Below are 17,949 nucleotides of genomic sequence, written 5' to 3'. Positions count from 1 at the left end.
AAAACCGGTTGGTGTTTAAAATAAGAAGAACAGTGTAATTTATGTGGACATTTTCTTCAAAACCGTTAAAACATTTGTTCCACATGCTGGACTTGAAATGTTTTACGTATTTACTTATTGTTAATTTACATTGCATAAAATAAAATATTTGTTATTGCACTATTAAGATTAAGATTTTTTGAAAAAAAGAGAAAGAAAAAAAGCAATATCATGTAGAGAATTTTCAATTTTACAAATGTATTATATGACTTGCTTCAGACATATAGGAGGGCAAATTTCTAGAAGACAATAAAAAGTAAAATCTCTGTGCTAGAAAAGGTGACTGTCAGTCTTCATTACGGACCTAAACATATCTAATGGTCTCCAAATCAAAAGTGGATACTTAAAAAGTCACTTAGGATGTAAAGTGGTAGTTGCAACACTGAAACAAGGCACAGTACTTTGATTTTATCTCGAAATTAAAATTCACAACAAATGTACATCATAAAAACTGTCAAAGCAAATACAACACCATATTGAAAAACCCACTGTTACCAAAGGCAACACAATTGTGCATATGTCCTCTTAAATGCCAAAACAAAAAGTAAATATGAATTGCAGTTTCTTAAAATCCTAAAATCAATAAGAAAAAAAATACATTTTTGGATTAAATATTTATTTGATGCTCAAAGTGGAAAATTCTAGCTAATACTGCAAAAAAGAGAAATCCAATACTACCAATTCAATAAAAAAGACTCACAGAAGGAAATAGTACATATGGTGAAGAGCAGAGGATTTCAAATGAGAAGGCAGCAAGTGGCCAATGGGTAACACTTCTCTGTTTGGCACCACTTTCTACATAAACAGAAACATATCAAACCCCACTACCAATTCCATCTGAGAGATAACCAGTTACAAATTTAGTAAATGATAGTGAATCATTCACTTTTGTCAATTACTATGGACAAATAAATGAAAATTGATCCAAGGATAATGTCAAAGTTCTACATGGGAACAGTAATAGTGAAATACGAAAAGAAAAATCATTCTACATGATAGTAGGAGAGTATATCCCACACAAAGGAACAAGTAAAAATGCTGTAAGACTAACAGAACTTCATAAGGCTGCCGGTCCAAAACTGCTACCTATTTCCTTTCACAAAAGGCTTCACAGAAGGTACAAGAGCTATAGACCCCTAAAGTCAGCAACTAATGAATTTTAAATATATTTGAAGAATCCCAATGGTTTTTATACAGTATTGAGACAATATATAGGCATTGATTTTTCTCCCTTAAAAATATTATTTTCACTGGAACATGAAGCCTACATTGAAGCAGTGATACGAATTATAACAACAGTAATAGTGTAAGAAAAGATGAACAGTACTTGTAATACCAATTCACAAAATTTAATCAGCATTACTTCAGTAGTTCATAGCATTACAAGTAAAAAGTTATATCCACTGACTGAAAATATTAAGCAATCAATAACAAATACTAAGTCTCCAGTGATTCAGGCAAAAATCTAGATTAATACCTGTTCATGAGATTAGCAGGCTCGGGCAGATGTGGGGAATATCCTGGAGTGGACGGAGTTTTTGGTGTTCCAGGAGTCGTTGACTGAGATGAATAATGTCCTGGTTTTCTGAAACCCAAGCACAAGTGGAAATGAGGAATCTGATTGGAAACTGTTTTTAGATATAGGGTGCATCAAAACAACATCAACAGATGTTTAGAGGCTGTAGAGGAGGTAGTGGAGAAGAAATCAATGTTAGAAACCCCTGTCCAGAAACATCATGTAACAATACAATAGCATGCCAAAGTTATGGTGTCTAACACCTACCTCTAGGTAACTTCTTCTCCAATAAATATGATTTTATACATTGATGTCTCCACTATCATTTCAGTTAGCAGTCCCTACAGTGCTGTTACGACAGGCATGAACATGTTTGATGCCATCTAACTTTCAGAATGCTGCCAGCCCCATTGTGACAAATTATGATTCTGATCTACTAGCATTCAAATGCATGTTTGATGAAGAAGGATTGACCTAGTGACAGGTGTTGCAACCTATATCTTCTATGCTCTGTAGTGTCATTGGATGATGTTTCTGGACATGGATTTATATCATGAATTTATTCTCCAAGACATTCTCTATGACTCTTCAAAATTTATAAGCATTTGTTTGGTACATCCTATAAATATAAACCATGTTTTCTTCCAAGTGAGTAGTGAAGTATGTTTTTGAGTTGATACAACTTGCTACAAGCTTGTACTACTGGTCTCATAAACATTTCAACAATGTACAGGAAATGACTCATTTTTCATACTGGAGCAGGGGTATGAAAATGCACTGCTACAAAAAAGGTGAAAATTGAAGAGTGGTGACAAATAAGTACCTGAAAAGAATCTGTGAGTCTAAAACATATATGAGGATATTGTTTCCTTCATATATACCCCCTCTACCTTTCTAAAATAAATTTATGAGTTTTCAAGAAGTTTTCTTTTGCAGGTCTTCATTAAATAAGCTATAAAACTATATGTTAAAAATAATGACATCAGAGAAAACAGGAGGAAAAACCTCATTCTTTGTAGATCTATTTAACGGACAATAGAGCTCAAATTAGTAAGGGCAACTGAAATTCTGTATTTCAAAACAACTGATCTTGTCATATGAAAAAAGAAAGGTACAGGAAGATAGCAAACAATAGTAATAAAATGTAATTGCTACTGTAGGAATCTTATTATGTGTGGGATGAGGAAAATTCTTTAACTAAGCAGTTCTTCTGCTTAGTTTAAATGTGGAAAACATCAGTATGTAATTTGTTACTCACTGAGGAAAGTTTACTGAAGAAATGCTTGGCATCAGAATAAAACGATTAATATGTACCAGCATAAGAGAGAAAAACACTATTCATAATAACTATCTGACATCTCTCCCAGAGAAGTAATTAATGTTGTACCAAACAGAGTCTCAAGGTACATGTAAATGACCTTATTTTATGCCTGCCTTGGATTCTGGAAGAATTTAATTTTATAATTACAGTAACAGCATGGTGCTAAATTAATGAGACAGCTAGTTCTAAGGCTTTTTTGAGTCTATCATCAAAGAAATGATAGGAACAATCTCCTCAGTTACTGCAAATGTATCTTTGATAAGCATGTCTAACAATGATTTGACAGACATGTAAAATACACAATATTATGAATATCATTTGATTTAGGAATTTGATACTCATAAATATCAATGTGGTTATGAAAATGTTGTGTTACAGTAAAATAATGGAAAGGCAACCACTCACCTATAGTGGATTGATGTATGGCACACAGAAACACATAATAGAAAACAGCATTCACACTAACAATAACTCTGTTTTTAGCAACAGTACACAAATTCACACACACAAACCTACAGACATGCAATAAACATTCACATTCACTAAAATCAGTCTTGCCATGACCTTAGGAATGTGCATTTGGGCCTCTGTGCGGTTATGTGTGTGAATGGCTAGAAAAAGAGCAAGCTTTGAAAGCTAACATGAATGCTGTTTTCTGTTAATTGTTTCTGTGCTCCATGCATCAAGCCACTACAGGTGAGTGGTTGTCTTTTCCTTATTTTATGTATTGCTCCATCAAGGACTTCAATAATAGGAGATAAATAACAGGTATTTAATATAAAATAGGCAACCAGAGATTTCTCAAAGTAGCAAATCTGCCTTTTCTACTGTGATATAAAACTGTAGATTCCTAAAAGTATCAGCTCCTGGAAGAAGTATACAGGAGTGAAGTGATAATTTATCATTAATTAATAGTAAAGATATATTTTCTAACAGCAAGCACTAGATCTATACCTAATCAACTGCTCCAGAAGGAAGGCCCTTTGTTCATCGTAACCCAAGTTTCCCCATTGTGAAAGTGGACTCTTAACACTGACAACCCATTTGGCTACAACATGACATTGATTCAAATTATCCATTCCTTTCCAAATAGATCTTTTTACTTATATTTTCTTTATCAGTTTCCTTCATGTGATCAAGTTTTCATATTTGATTTCTGTTTAAAAAATTATCCACAGCATTAATAATATTTATTGGAAGTCAGAACCACATCTTATTCTCAGTGATGTAATAGATTTTGTGCAGATACCTTCTATGAACCAAACCCACAAAACTTAAAATCAAAGCAGTGCTCAACTTACTTTTCAAAACTGAAGTGTCAAAGTCAATCCAAAAGATCAAAAACGTTGATGCATGTAATTTGTTTACTCCACAAAATGATTCTACAATTAATATTAATTAATTAGAAGAACTTTACTAATGCAACAATAACTTAAAAAACTTTAATACTTTGTCCTTAAAAGATCCAAGTCCAGGTTTTTAATCTATGATTGAAATACAAGCTTCAAAAATTCAATGCCTAAACTGAAGTATATGATAATGGAGACAACAAGATATGTATCTCATTGAGCAACCAGACATCAAAATTGCATACTAAGTGAGTTTGGAGTATCCTCAAGATCAATGGGTGTGATTGACAATAAAACAGTGTGTTTCAGTTATTTATTTCCCTGATAAATGTTACAAAAGACCGCTCAAAATGAGCACCATCAATTTGAACAACTGAAGAGCCAGTATCTGCATGACAGGTTACCTCATGTTCAATGGAAAATGTGTGGCATGTTCTGTAATCTAATTCCTTCTCTGGGTCTACAGTGCTAGAATACACTGCAGTTCTCATGTAGTCCCAGAGAAGGGGTCTAACTGAAAAAAAAGGAGGCATAATCAGCACTTATGCCCAATATTAGACTGAATACACCCAAAAAAAAGGTACATTTAATATATCATCTATTACCTGTATTGTGTAGAAACATCCGGAGGAGAAACAGGTGACACAGGGGATTTAAAATCTCCAGGTCCATGACCTGAGTTCCTGCAAAGATTACATTGGTTTACATGAATTACGCAGTAAAAGAATTTAAAGTAAAAGAATTGTTATTTTTATAGAAAAAACTAAAAAATATCATTGGTTATAAGGAAGAAAAATTACAATTCTACTATAAAATAAGAAGTATTTTATTTCAAGATAATTTTGAATGACTATTAGATGCATAAGCCAGAATTCAGTATGTAAATTTGTCTCTTAAACAAATAGCTTAGCTCTGAAACTTCCTGGCAGATTAAAACTGTGTGCCCGACCGAGACTCGAACTCGGGACTTTTGCCTTTCGCAGGCAAGTGCTCTACTACTGAGCTACCGAAGCATGACTCACGCCCAGTATTCACAGCTTTACTTCTGCCAGTATCCTTTCTTTCAGGAGTGCTAGTTCTGCAAGGTTCGCAGGAGAGCTTCTGTAAAGTTTGGAAGGTAGGAGACGAGATACTGGTAGAAGTAAAGCTGTGAGTACCAGGCGTGAGTCGTGCTTCGGTAGCTCAGTGGTAGAGCACTTGCCCGTAAAAGGCAAAGGTCCCGAGTTCGAGTCTCAGTCGGGCACACAGTTTTAATCTGCCAGGAAGTTTCATATCAGCGCACACTCCGCTGCAGAGTGAAAATCTCATTCTGGAGCTTAGCTCTAATTATATACTAATAATTTCTAAATTTATTTTTTTCGGTGAAGTCCATATTGAAGTCCCAGTCACGACATAATTTGAACTTTTCACATTTAGTGAACATAACACACATTCCACCAAAAATAAAATAATTTAATCCTCAGTAAAAACCATAAGGCGGTGATGAAGATGAACTCCCTTCTGTAGCGATGCCCACGGGACTGCCGCTTCCTTAGTACACTGTCCGACACAATTAAAAGGTCATTTTTTCAAAACTCTGTAATTGTATCCAGTTATGTTGCAGAAATTTGAAATCTGACTCGAAGGTGCCTACAACCTTCCTCTGTAACTGAGCAAAAGCATGGCATCACCTTCGAGCACAGTGATGCTTTGAACAGGGAGGTCTCAACACGTGTTAGAAAAAGGCCTATAGTCAAACCATCATGTGAGGTGTACGGTGGGTTAATGATGCCACAGGGGCACCAAATTTCAGCACAATTCTGCCCGATGCCACTGTGGATGTGTCACCTGATAGGGAGGTCATCACACCTAGTGTTACCCACATTTCATCCCTTTGTTTCTGATCAAGGTCAGAAATGTGATGCCCAGCATTGAAATCACGTAGTTTTCTTGTGGGTGGTCGATGAAAACATTTCAGATGCACCACTACTCAGTATCAACATGGAAAGGCTTCAGGGGGTAGCATAATGAATCTGTTCCTTCCCTTGGGGCATTAATCCCTCATATTTTGTGCTTGACAATCTTTGACACTGCTCCCCCACACCCACACACACACACACACACACACACACACACACACACACACACACACACACACACACACACACATTTTACTAGTGATATCACCTTGAAAGGAATCAAGCATAATGTGAAGTTCAGATTAGAGATGTTAAAATATCACAAGAGTCTTATAACAGTACAGTGAAAAATAATAAATAATGTTAGTACATTGCATCAGAATATCAGTGGATTAAAAACAAAGTACATGACCTTCTTGTTTGTTTGGAAGATTTAGAAACAAAGAATGGAATAGATGTACTATGCATGTCTGAACATCATACAGTCACAGATATGGAAAAATAAATGTAAGTGGACATAAGCTTTCAGCACATGTAAGTAGAGATGATATGGAAAAAGGAGGAGTAGCCATAGAGGTTAAAAGTTATCACAGTGTGGAAAATTTAGAAATTTAAAAAAAAAAAAAATGTGTACAGCAACACATAGAAGCAAGTGCCTGTGAACTTCAACTGAATAATGGTAATTTTATAGTTTTTGTAACTGTGTATAGATCCCCACTGGGAAATTTTCAACTATTTCTGAAAAACCTGGATTCCTTGTTGTGCTATCTATCAGACAGAGGGAAGCAAATTATTATTTGTAGGGATTTCAATGTAGAATTTCAGAAAGATAGGAAGAATGATCTTCAAGTACTACTCACTTCTTGCAATATGACATGAGTTACTGATTTTCCTATTTGGGTAGTACATGAAAGAAGCGCACTGATAAATAACATTTTCATAGACTAAGACGAATTTGATCATTATGTACAGCTAGTTACAGTAGATGACGTAGCTCTGTACAGTAATGCAAAACAGTCCTCCAAAATAGTGCATTCAATTAACGATTTAATGGTTGCAAATTTTAGGAAAAGTTTCCAGCAGTTAGACTGGGATGAAGTGTTCCGGGAACCTGATGCTAATTTAAAATATAACTTATTTCATGATACATTTGTGGGCATTTTTGAAAACATTTTCCCTAAGAAAACAGTGAAATACTATTGTAAGAAACCACCCAAAAAGCCACAGCTTACTAAAGTGATAAAAATGTCTTGTAACTGGGAAAGAGAGATGAATCTAAAGCAGGAAAGAGTAACGACCCAGAAACAGTCAAATATTATAAAAGCTACTGTACTATATTAAGGAAAGTTATTAAAAGTCCAGAAGTATGTGTATTATGTCTGAGATTAGCAACTCTGAAAATAAAATTAAAACAATTTGGAATATTGTTGAAAGGGAAACAGGTCAACCAAGAGCACAGGAAGACTGTATTACCGTCAAACTGAATGAAAAGTTTATTAACAAAATGCCACAGACTGAAAATATTTGTAATAATGGTTTTTTAAATGTTGTGGAGAAAATAGGATCCAGATGTTCATTAGAAAAGACAATGTTGTGTACGGAAGAGGCAATACCTATGCAATTTCATAAAGTTGAAATTCTACCCACGGCCCCTCCTGAAGTTGGGAAAATAATAAACTTGCTCAAAAGTAAAATCTCACATGGAATTTATGGCATCTCCAACAAAGTACTAAAAGCTTGTCCCCAACAGATAAGTAGAATTCTCAGCCACATATGTAATAGCTCACTGAAACAGTGCATTTTTTCTGATAGACTGAATTATGCTGCTGTCAAAACCATTGCATAAAAAGGGGGTATATCCCACTTCTGACAGCTTTGTCCAAAATTCTTAAAAAAGTAATGTATTCATGAGTATCTTCACATATTTGTAAAAGTAAAGTAATAACAAAAAAACAGTTTGGCTTTCAGAAAGGCTTTTCAATAGAAAATGCTGTATGTGCTTTCACTGGTCAAATATTAAATGGTCTTAATAACTGAACATCACCAGTTGGGATTTTCTCCTGTCTGTCAAAGACTTTTGATTGTGTAAATTCTGGAATTCTTCTAGCTAAGCTTAAGTACTGTGGTATGATTGGGACAGTGGACAAATAGTTTAATTCATATTTAACCGGACGAGTACAGAAGGGTGAAATAAAGAGTTCACATAATGTGTGAAAATCAGCAGATTCCTCAAACTGGCGAGAATCAAGTATGGGTCACCACAAGATTCAGTCTTGAGTCACTTATTGTTCTGAATATACTCTAATGATTTGGACTCTATATTCATGAAGATATGAAGCTTGTAGTCGAATTAAGTTGGGTGATGCTGCGGGGATTAGATTAGGAAATAAGACGCTTAAAGTAGTAAAGGAGTTTTGCTATTTGGGGAGCAAAATAACTGATGATGGTCAAAGTAGATAGGATATAAAATGTAGACTGGCAATGGCAAGGAAAGCGTTTCTGAAGAAGAGAAATTTGTTAACATTGAGTATTGATTTAAGTGTCAGGAAGTCGTTCCTGAAAGTATTTGTATGGAAGTGAAACATGGATGATAAATAGTTTAGACAAGAAGAGAATAGAAGCTTTCGAAATGTGGTGCTACAGAAGAATGCTGAAGATTAGATGGGTAGATCACATAACTAATGAGGAGGTATTGAGTAGAATTGGGGAGAAGAGGAGTTTGTGGCACAACTTGACTAGAAGAAGGGATCGGTTGGTAGGACATGTTCTGAGGCATCAAGGGATCACCAATTTAATACAGCATGGAGGGTAAAAATCATAGAGGGAGACCAAGAGATGAATACACTAAGCAGATTCAGAAGGATGTAGGCTGCAGCAGGTACTGGGAGATGAAGAGGCTTGCACAGGATAGAGTAGCATGGAGAGCTGCATCAAACCAGTCTCAGGACTGAAGACCACAACAACAACAACAACAACAACAACAACAACAACAACACATGAAGCTAGTTCCTTTTGCTGATGATGCAAGTATAGCAATCACACACAACTAGCAAGAATCAGTTGGGGAAACTGTAGATAATGTTTTTCGGAAAATTATTAAGTGGTTCTCTGCAAATGGACTCTCATTAAATTTTGGTAGAACACAGTATTTACAGTTCATACAGTAAATGACACAACACTGTTAATAAATGTAGAATTTTAACAGAAGACTTTAGTGAAGGCAGAATAGTCCAAATTTTTGAGTGTGAGCATTGATGAGAGATTGAACTGGAAGAAACACATTGATGATCTGCTGAAACGTCTGGGTTCAGCTATTTATGCTATTAGGGTTATTGCAAATTTTTGTGATAAACATATAAGTAAATTAGTTTATGGTGCCTATTTTCATCCCTGCTTTTGTGTGGCATTATATTTTGGGATAATTCATCATTTAGAAAAAAAAGTTGTCACTGCACAAAAGCATGTAATCAGGATAATAGCTGGAGACCAGCCCAGATCATCTTGCAGACATTTATTTATGGAACTAGGGATATTCCCGGTATATATACAGGGTGTTTCATGAATGATGGTCAATAATTCACACATGGAAAGTACACATCAAAAGTAGCTAAAAATCTCCAGTAAACATGGGTCCACAAATCAACTGTTGTTGATATACAACACATTTTCTGTTGCAGTTCATCAGTTTCTAGGATGTCATGACATCTCAAAACATTAAAGTAGGTGTTTGAAATGTTGTGCGTGCATCTGAATGCAACATTGAGCTCATCTCTGAAATGAGATGTGAATCCTCTCAGGCAGTCCTGGGAAATTCTGTAAATGGTGGACGGCTGCTTCGAACAGCAAGCGTAATTCCTCAACAGAGTTGAGAACATAGACCAGGCTTTTGACATGACCCCACTCATGGAAATACATGGGATTTAGATCTGGAGACCTTGGAGGTCATGGCACAGGCCCTCTTTTACCTATCCAATGTTGACCATACGTCTGAGTTAGAAGCCAACCCACTCATAAATGAAAAATGCTGGAGCACCATCATGCATGCACCACTTGTTCAGGCATTGGTTTATACATCTGGAAGTACATTCCACAAAACAGCATATATTGCTGTCTGGTCAGTCACTGTGGTAGGAAGTGTGGTCCAGTTATGCAGTTTCTGAGCAGTCTTGCCCAGACATTCAATGAATAATGCTGCTGATGTCATGATACATGTGTTGCATTAGGACTGACATCAGCCCAAATGTGAAAGTTATGGTAGTTAAAAATACCATCTTGGCTAAATCCAGCCTCATCTGTGAACAGAATACTGCTTAACAGGGGATTCAGAGTACACTGTTGTAGCACCCACTGGCAGAAATTCTCTCTAGGAGAAGTCTGGATTGTTGAGAGCTTGCACTCGCTGGAGATGATACGGGTAGAGTACTTGCCGACGTAAAATCTACCACTCACTGCTATGACTCAGTAGACACTCTTAGGTAGCAATCCTCCTTTGTGAAGTACTTGGACGTTTGTGTACAATGCGTAACACCCTTTTCTCAACATCAGGTGTTATGTATCTGGGTCGATCTTCTCGTACAAGGTGTGCAAAACTCCCAGTTTCTGTAAGGTACTGATGTAACCGGCTAAATGTATGCCTGTCAGGCTGCATGAGAGAGAAAAAGCTTCTTCATACAATCATGCAGTCTCAAGGGCACTGCCATTAGCTTTGCCACATGTGAAGTGCTTGTTGGTGTATTCTTCTAGTGTAACCTCTGTCCCTGATGCCTTCATGTTTGTAATTGATTGTGAGGTTGGTACGGCAGAGTGCACAGAAGGGGGAGAGGGAAATAGTTGTGCATGCATAAACAAACAGATAGTCTATCCCAAACCTTGAAATACAAACATAAATACTGTGGTATCCAGGGGCATTTACAGTTGGTTCCAAACTCGAATTAATAGGTCACTTCAGCAAGGGTTGATCTGCGGACACATGTTTATTGGAGCTTTTTAGCTACTTTTGGCCTGTGCTTTCCGTAACTGGCACAGAAAGGGGTGAATTATGCTGCCACAAAGATCTTTGGTCACCTACCAAATAGTATCAAAAGTGTGACAGATAACGAATCAACACTTAGAAAGAAATTAAAAGATTTCTGAATGACAACTCTTTCTACTCAATAGGTGAACTTTTCAACATTAATTAGTAATCTTATAAGAGAGAGAGAGAGAGAGAGAGAGAGAGAGAGAGAGAGAATTCGAATTATGGAATTATGGCAGGCAAATAAATTTTTTGTCAAACTAATGGGTTGCATATCATTAGGAACGAATATTAATTTACTCTAATCTTTCAACCTTTCCCTAATGACATTGTGGGCCTGCAACCACACTGAACGTGACCACAGCTCTTTGGAGTATAAAGTGACTACAATTTTTGCTCTGGTATACAGGGTGGATCCAGTAGGGACCATTAAACCCATTCAATGAAACATGAATGCAATCTGAAGCAACAAAGGATGTTTATGCTTTCTTAGCCCTTGACTCCCTCAGTTTGGCAACACTTTTAGTGCCACTTGTGTATCTTTGTTGAACACTTTATAAATTTATCTGTACAGAGACAGCCTGTTAGTGATTACTAGGCACCAGCATGACAGACAAACATTTTGAAATTCCTTAGATTTCACTTGGGGACAGCAGCCAGTAGCTCAGAAACATAGTGCCAGTCAGCTCAGCAGTGTTTAGACAGTTGCCGTTCACACAAGCATATAGTAATCAGTGACTGGCTGTCTCTGTACAGGTACATTTTTAAAGTGCTCGACAAAGGTAAGTGGGTGGCACTGCAGGCTCTGCCAAACTGAGGGAGTTATTACCAGAGGATCCTAGTTGTTCCACCCAGTATACAATACAAGGAATGGTTTCACTGACATGCTTCATACAATCCCCTGGAATCTTTCTGTGTTGATACTGAGTGGTGTTGTGTCTGAAATGTTTTCCTTATCCACCCAAAAAACAAATGATTTCACCACTGGGTGGTTCTGACATTCAACACAGTGGAATCAAAAGAAATGGTGAAATGTGGTCAAGAGTGAGTGTAATGTGTAATGACCTTCATATCATACGACACCTCCATAGTGATGTTGGGCAGAACTGCAATGGCATTTGGCGTTACACCTCATTTGAGCTCTGTTTGTGTATTTAGATCCTTTCCAGGTTTCAAGTTATTTTCTTTGTCTCTATCTTCCTTAGTTTGTTTATTTATTCATTAATGTACTATTTAAACAGCATTTTTTGGATTCTTGTAACTAGTCTTCAGACTTTCATTTCTATAACCAGTAAATAAACAAAAAATTAAAAAGGAAAAGAAACTGAAATTCTTATCATCAACTAGTGGAATTGCCAAAGCTCCATAAAACTCTTTTCCTGGGTAGTTTCACACATTTCATACAATTTTCTTACGCTTCCAGAAGCTTGCTAATGAAAGCCTGATTGACTGTGTTTTTGTGTGTAATACTAATGAGACAGATTTCATATAGTCCATGAAATATTTTGGGTATTTTATTCTTATTTTAAAAATGCTAAATGTTTCATGGAGTGTCTGTAAAAACTGCACTCGGCCTCCTCCACTTCCAACCTCGGCATTCATAACTGAAGTTGCCTCTTTACAAATACACTACACTCTTGCTGATCTGGCCATTCCTGGCGCATAAGGGTACCGGACTAGTGGAAGTGCCGGATTGTTGAGTGCCTGAAATTTATTTTATTCATTTATTTTGAAACATATGGGATATAGTGTAATGTGCTTCTTAAACTGAAGAATACAATTTGAAAACATAGAGGATATACTTTATTAAATCCAAAAATACATTACATCTGTACTGCATGTATCTGGTTATTGCTTAATGTACTCCAGGAAGACCTCGGCAGCTTCAGCACCAGCAGTGTGAGAAATCTTCATGCTCTCTCCTCTTGTGACCTCTTCTTCAGCAATTTCATCATTACTTTTTTACACGCTTTTGATTATTTCTTCATCTGTTAAAGTTTGGTCCGTATCACAGTTTTCCTCATTCAGCCACTTAGTAACATTTTCATCATACATTTCTTCTCCTCCTGGAAGGTTGTGGAACATGTCAGTGTACAAAGTAATTGATAATTCTGAATTGACTGGCTCATCGCTGTCACTGACTACTGGATCCAACTCAGCATCAATGGATGGCCACAATTTTCTCCAGCTCTTCATTATGGTAGCACTCTCCACTTTATCCCATGCTCCAGCTGCTTGGAAAATTACATCACATATGTTAATTGCTTTCCATGCCTTCAGCATAGTCTCAATAGAGTTGTTTTCACTTTCGTTCAGCAAGGAGACGAGAAGTGAATGTCGATAATGATGTTTAATTGATTCCCAAGTTCCCTAGTCCATGGGCTGAATTAGGGCTGTCACATTGGGTGCTTGTATACCATTGGATTTTAGAGAAACATCTGAAGGATGACTGGGAGCATTGTTAATTATAAGGATAACTTTCAGTGGAAGCTTTTCCTTTTTTAGCTCTTTTCTCACTGCTGGTACAAATGTTTCATGGAACCACCGAGAGAATATTTGTCTGTCCATCCATGCTTTCTTCTGAGTGCAATACTGCACTGGTGGAGTATTTATGTCAGTGTGTTGCAAACAACGTGGATGTTGTGATTTTCCAATCACCACAAGTACTAGTTTATGACTCCCATTTGCATTACAACATGCCATTAATGTTACATGCTGTTTCTGTTGCTTGTAACCATGAGCTTCCTTCTTGTTCCTGGCAGCTAATGTTTTTGAAGGAAGCATCTTGTAAAAGAGCCCTGTTTTATCAGCTTTATACAAAGCATCAGTAGTTAGATCTTCTTCCTCTATTATCTTCCATATCTTGCTTACAGAAACATCAGCATCCTTGTTGTTAGCGGATTTCCCCGGTGACTATCAGCTGCTGAATGCCATGTCGTTTTTTCCAGTTTGATAGCCAACCTTCGCTCACTGCAAACAAGTTACTACCACCAAGTTGTTTGTTAAATGCACTGCTTTTTCCTTTATAATAGGGCCACTGACTAGAATTCCTTTACTGTGTTGTTGTATGAACCATCTATAAACAGCTACGTCCAGTTCTTCGTTTTCACTCTTTCACATAACCTTCTGTTTTCCCAACTCATTATCCATTTGTGTTGGGTACTATCAAATAACATCTTCTTTCTTTTTGATATCATAAATAGTTGCTAGTACAACATTTAACTCAGCAGCAATGGCTTTCTGCGAAGAACCTCAATTTAACTTATCTAAAATTTCGAGTTTCTGCTTGAGGTCTAGCATAACGTGTTTCCTTTTAGAAGATATGATTCCGAACTGTAAAGAAAGCTACAATTTCAAATACAGTATATAAAGCATTGTTGCGCATGATAATTCATTGTGCACATGTCTTTGGATGTGTGCCGGATTACTGAGAAGCCGAACTACTGAGGGCTGGATTAGCGTGAGTCTAGTGTTTTTTGGTGTCCATTAGTCAATCAACTGCTTCCAATACATTAATTGAAATTTTGCTCTCTGTTCTCATATAAAATTCACATTTTTTTCTTCTGAAACTCAATGTTGATCTCTGTCTATTACTGACCCTCTCCTAACTGCAGTAGGCCTTCTTGTCAGGCTCAACAACAAACAAAAGATTGCCATGCAAGATACATTCCCCTTTACAGCTTAGACTGTCATAAAAATGTATGTTTTTGGTTGTAGACTGGCTACACAGATGCATAAACAGAGTCGCCAAGGGATATTTCTCAGAATTGCCCCGTTTGTCTCACAAGCATACTGAATTTTAATGATGTAGAGTAAAACACGTTTTTAATTAAAGTTACCAGAAGATTAATTTAAGCAGTAATTATTGGTTGGAGACATAAATATTAAAAATTACAATGAAAGACAGTTGTGTTAAAAGATTTTTTGTGATTGTTTTTCAATATTTACAGCTTGAAGTTAGAATTAAGAGTCTATCAATTTATAATAAAAAAATCAAACATACTGTTACATCATTGAATAACTAATATTCCTTACAGTCGCCAAATGGATAAAACTATTGTGGGTCTCTCTGGACAAATCTCTGGAATACTGTAAAAGAACATAGTCTAATGGAAGTGCTTTATAGAGGCAAGAGAATAAAACCCCCACACTAAGGCAATACAGAATTGTTACTAGGGTGTGAGGATAGGGGACCTATGTACACAGCTGAAAATACAGAAGCAAAATGGGAATATTTCTGTTCAACTTTATGTATTACAAAATATAACATGTACACAGTAATGGAGCTCTGAATCACATTGAGAAGGCAAATACAACAAACAAATCAAAGGCTAGGCAGTGATGCATACAAAGAAATGATGCGAACAAACATTATACTGATAACAGAAAATATATATTACTTCTACAAGAATGAAATTTGTTGTTTTAAAATATGCTTCTAAGAGAATACAGTCTCCCATAAGTAAAGATAGAAAAGGTCGAAACAGTAAAGATAACAGAAACATAATACAGAATAAAGAAGGAAACAATGTAGAGACTTAAAAAAAGTATTAATATTTGTAACCAGTGCTATGTGGAGGTAGCAAACAGATTCATAAATAACTGTAATTCAAAAGTTAAAAGATAACAGCATACCCCGTGTGACAAAATGGCTCTTGTTGTTCCAAATACATATATTACAGATAGCAAAAACGATCCTTCCTCCCTTTCCGGTGACCTTTGTCCTGTCAGTACTGGGTCACGACTGGCACTATCTGTCCCCAATTTCGTGGAGAACCAACTAAATCTGTTCTGCCCGTTTCCTCCTCCATCCCCCCTACCTCCCCACCTCCCACCCCTTGGGAAGGAATTGGTGTACACCTTTTACCCCTTCTGTCTACAGCTAGCGTAATCCCGCAGTCAAATGTGACAGTTTTTGAAAATATTTGCGCATTATGTATGTGGGGTTGGATTTTGGAACCAGCACAGTATTTACTTAGATGGATATGGAAAGCCCCCTAAAAACCATTTCCTGGCAGAATGACGTTTTGTTCTCCATTGTTAATCCATGAGGTGGATTCAATCTCCTCACATCCCAGAAGCATGCATTTTAATGTGCTCTGTTATCTGGGTAGCAAAACCAGTACATAGTCTAAACTGCAAAATCACTTTAAAAGTGGACTGTATATCTACTCATAAAAATTAAGCATTGTCCTCATGCTTACCACTATCAGTGTCATATCAAAAATAAATGAAACTGTTATGAGACATATATTAGTATATGTTATAGAAAAGAAAAGCACTTTAAATGAAGCACAGTATGGTATAAGCAAGCAAGGCCTACAAACATAAAAAAAGGAGACTGATTAATTTGTACTGCAGAAGCTTCACTAGAACAAAAGAAAATATGTAGTTGAGACAAGTGCTCAGTGTCTGCAGGAATTTGACCGACCACTGCTAATCATGTGCAGCACTGCTGGCAACTGTGGTACGTCCTGATGCCCGTGTCCCCAAAGTTGTGGACAGACTCTGCAGAGGAAGGGAGTTCCTCTAGCACTGCTGAACAGAGTCCATTGATGCAATTTTTTGGCCATGTAGTCTCTTTAGAAGGTTTTATCAATAGATACAGAGGGGATAAAATTGATAATGAATTTTCCAGCACCTTCTGATATAACTAAGTTACATGTTTTGGTTGGATGTCAAATTTCGTTTGCGAGTTTACTCCTGGGTTTGTGCAAAAGGCAACTCCTCTCAGTCTATTGAGGAAGAAAGGCATAAAATCATGTGGATCAATTCTCAGAAAGTAAATTATTTTTATAATGTGGCAACTTTTTCATCTCAAATAAATAATTAATTCAGTGAAAAGTTGTTTTGTTCAGCTTTTACCCTGTGGTTTGGTTAAAAATGATAATTATGTGAAGATGAAATTGTGGTGTAATTGACATAGCATGCCTACTCACCTGAAATCAGCATGTGGCTGCCATGGGCAGGCAAGAGGAGATGTGTTATGAGTTTCGTGTCAGGAGAGGCAATTATGATGGTACCATAGCTGAACAACAACAAACATTAAGACAGCTGATGAAAGCACTGATCATGATTCCTGAAAGGTTCTTCAAAATGCAAATAAGGTGCTGGTGTCTGTCCAAGTGGTCATTGTGGAAATACAGGCAATTATGCAGTTATTTGTTGGAGTACCCATGTCAATAGTTCAACAGTGAAGGTTAAAAGCTAGAATCATGCACTGTTGAAACATATTGCAGGATATAGTCAAGGGTGGGGGGCAGGTGCTTCACCAAGCACAGTTGGAATAATGTTTGAGTGATTTAATTGATGGATTAAATGCATGTGTGGAAGAAGGTATTGGTAGAATGTGCGAGGTAGGACAGAAGCTAAATACTGATATACAGCTGCAAATGACTGCAAGAGGCTAATACGATGGTAAAATTACAAATACTCTGCACAGTTTCTTTCTTTAAGAGCACTGATCCCTCTTGTGATAATTTGATTATGATTATTGTTAAGTTTCTATGCACATTGGTGGATATACAGGATAAAGGTGAGGTTCCTGTGGTCAATGATAAGGATTTGCTAGCATTAATTGCCAGTTTATTAAAAATAGCCATGGGTGATTCATTGGAGCAAGTACTTTGCAAAGTTGTTGTGGATATGATTCCTTGGCGAGCCTTGCAAGAGCTATGATATTTCCATCATGGAAAAGAGAAAGGCCTGAATGAAACTACACGAGATTATGTCCATAGTATTAGACAGAGTGTTAGAACCCTCAGTTTAGTTTATAGTGAAGAACAACAAGTGGTCAGTCATACTGTGGAAGG

At 36.7% G+C, this 17,949-nt stretch overlaps 1 protein-coding gene across 5 annotated transcripts in view; it reads right to left on the bottom strand.

Moving 5' to 3' along the window:
- Positions 1–17,949, bottom strand: part of LOC126484483 (zip homologous protein 2-like) — a 116,096-nt gene that overhangs the window by 14,788 nt on the left and 83,359 nt on the right. For all 5 annotated transcript variants that reach the window (XR_007587862.1, XM_050108015.1, XM_050108013.1 and 2 more), the window contains 2 exons: positions 4,831–4,908; positions 1,517–1,624 (listed from right to left, as the gene is read on the bottom strand). Coding sequence is in view for 4 of the 5 variants with exons in the window: in XM_050108015.1 (XP_049963972.1) it covers positions 1,517–1,624; positions 4,831–4,908 (186 nt within the window). In the remaining variant the exon portion in view is untranslated. The remainder of the gene's footprint in view (positions 1–1,516; positions 1,625–4,830; positions 4,909–17,949) is intronic.

Source organism: Schistocerca serialis, chromosome 6 (assembly GCF_023864345.2).
Source record: "Schistocerca serialis cubense isolate TAMUIC-IGC-003099 chromosome 6, iqSchSeri2.2, whole genome shotgun sequence".
Taxonomy (NCBI): domain Eukaryota; kingdom Metazoa; phylum Arthropoda; class Insecta; order Orthoptera; family Acrididae; genus Schistocerca; species Schistocerca serialis.
This window is presented reverse-complemented; position numbering and strand designations above follow the sequence as displayed.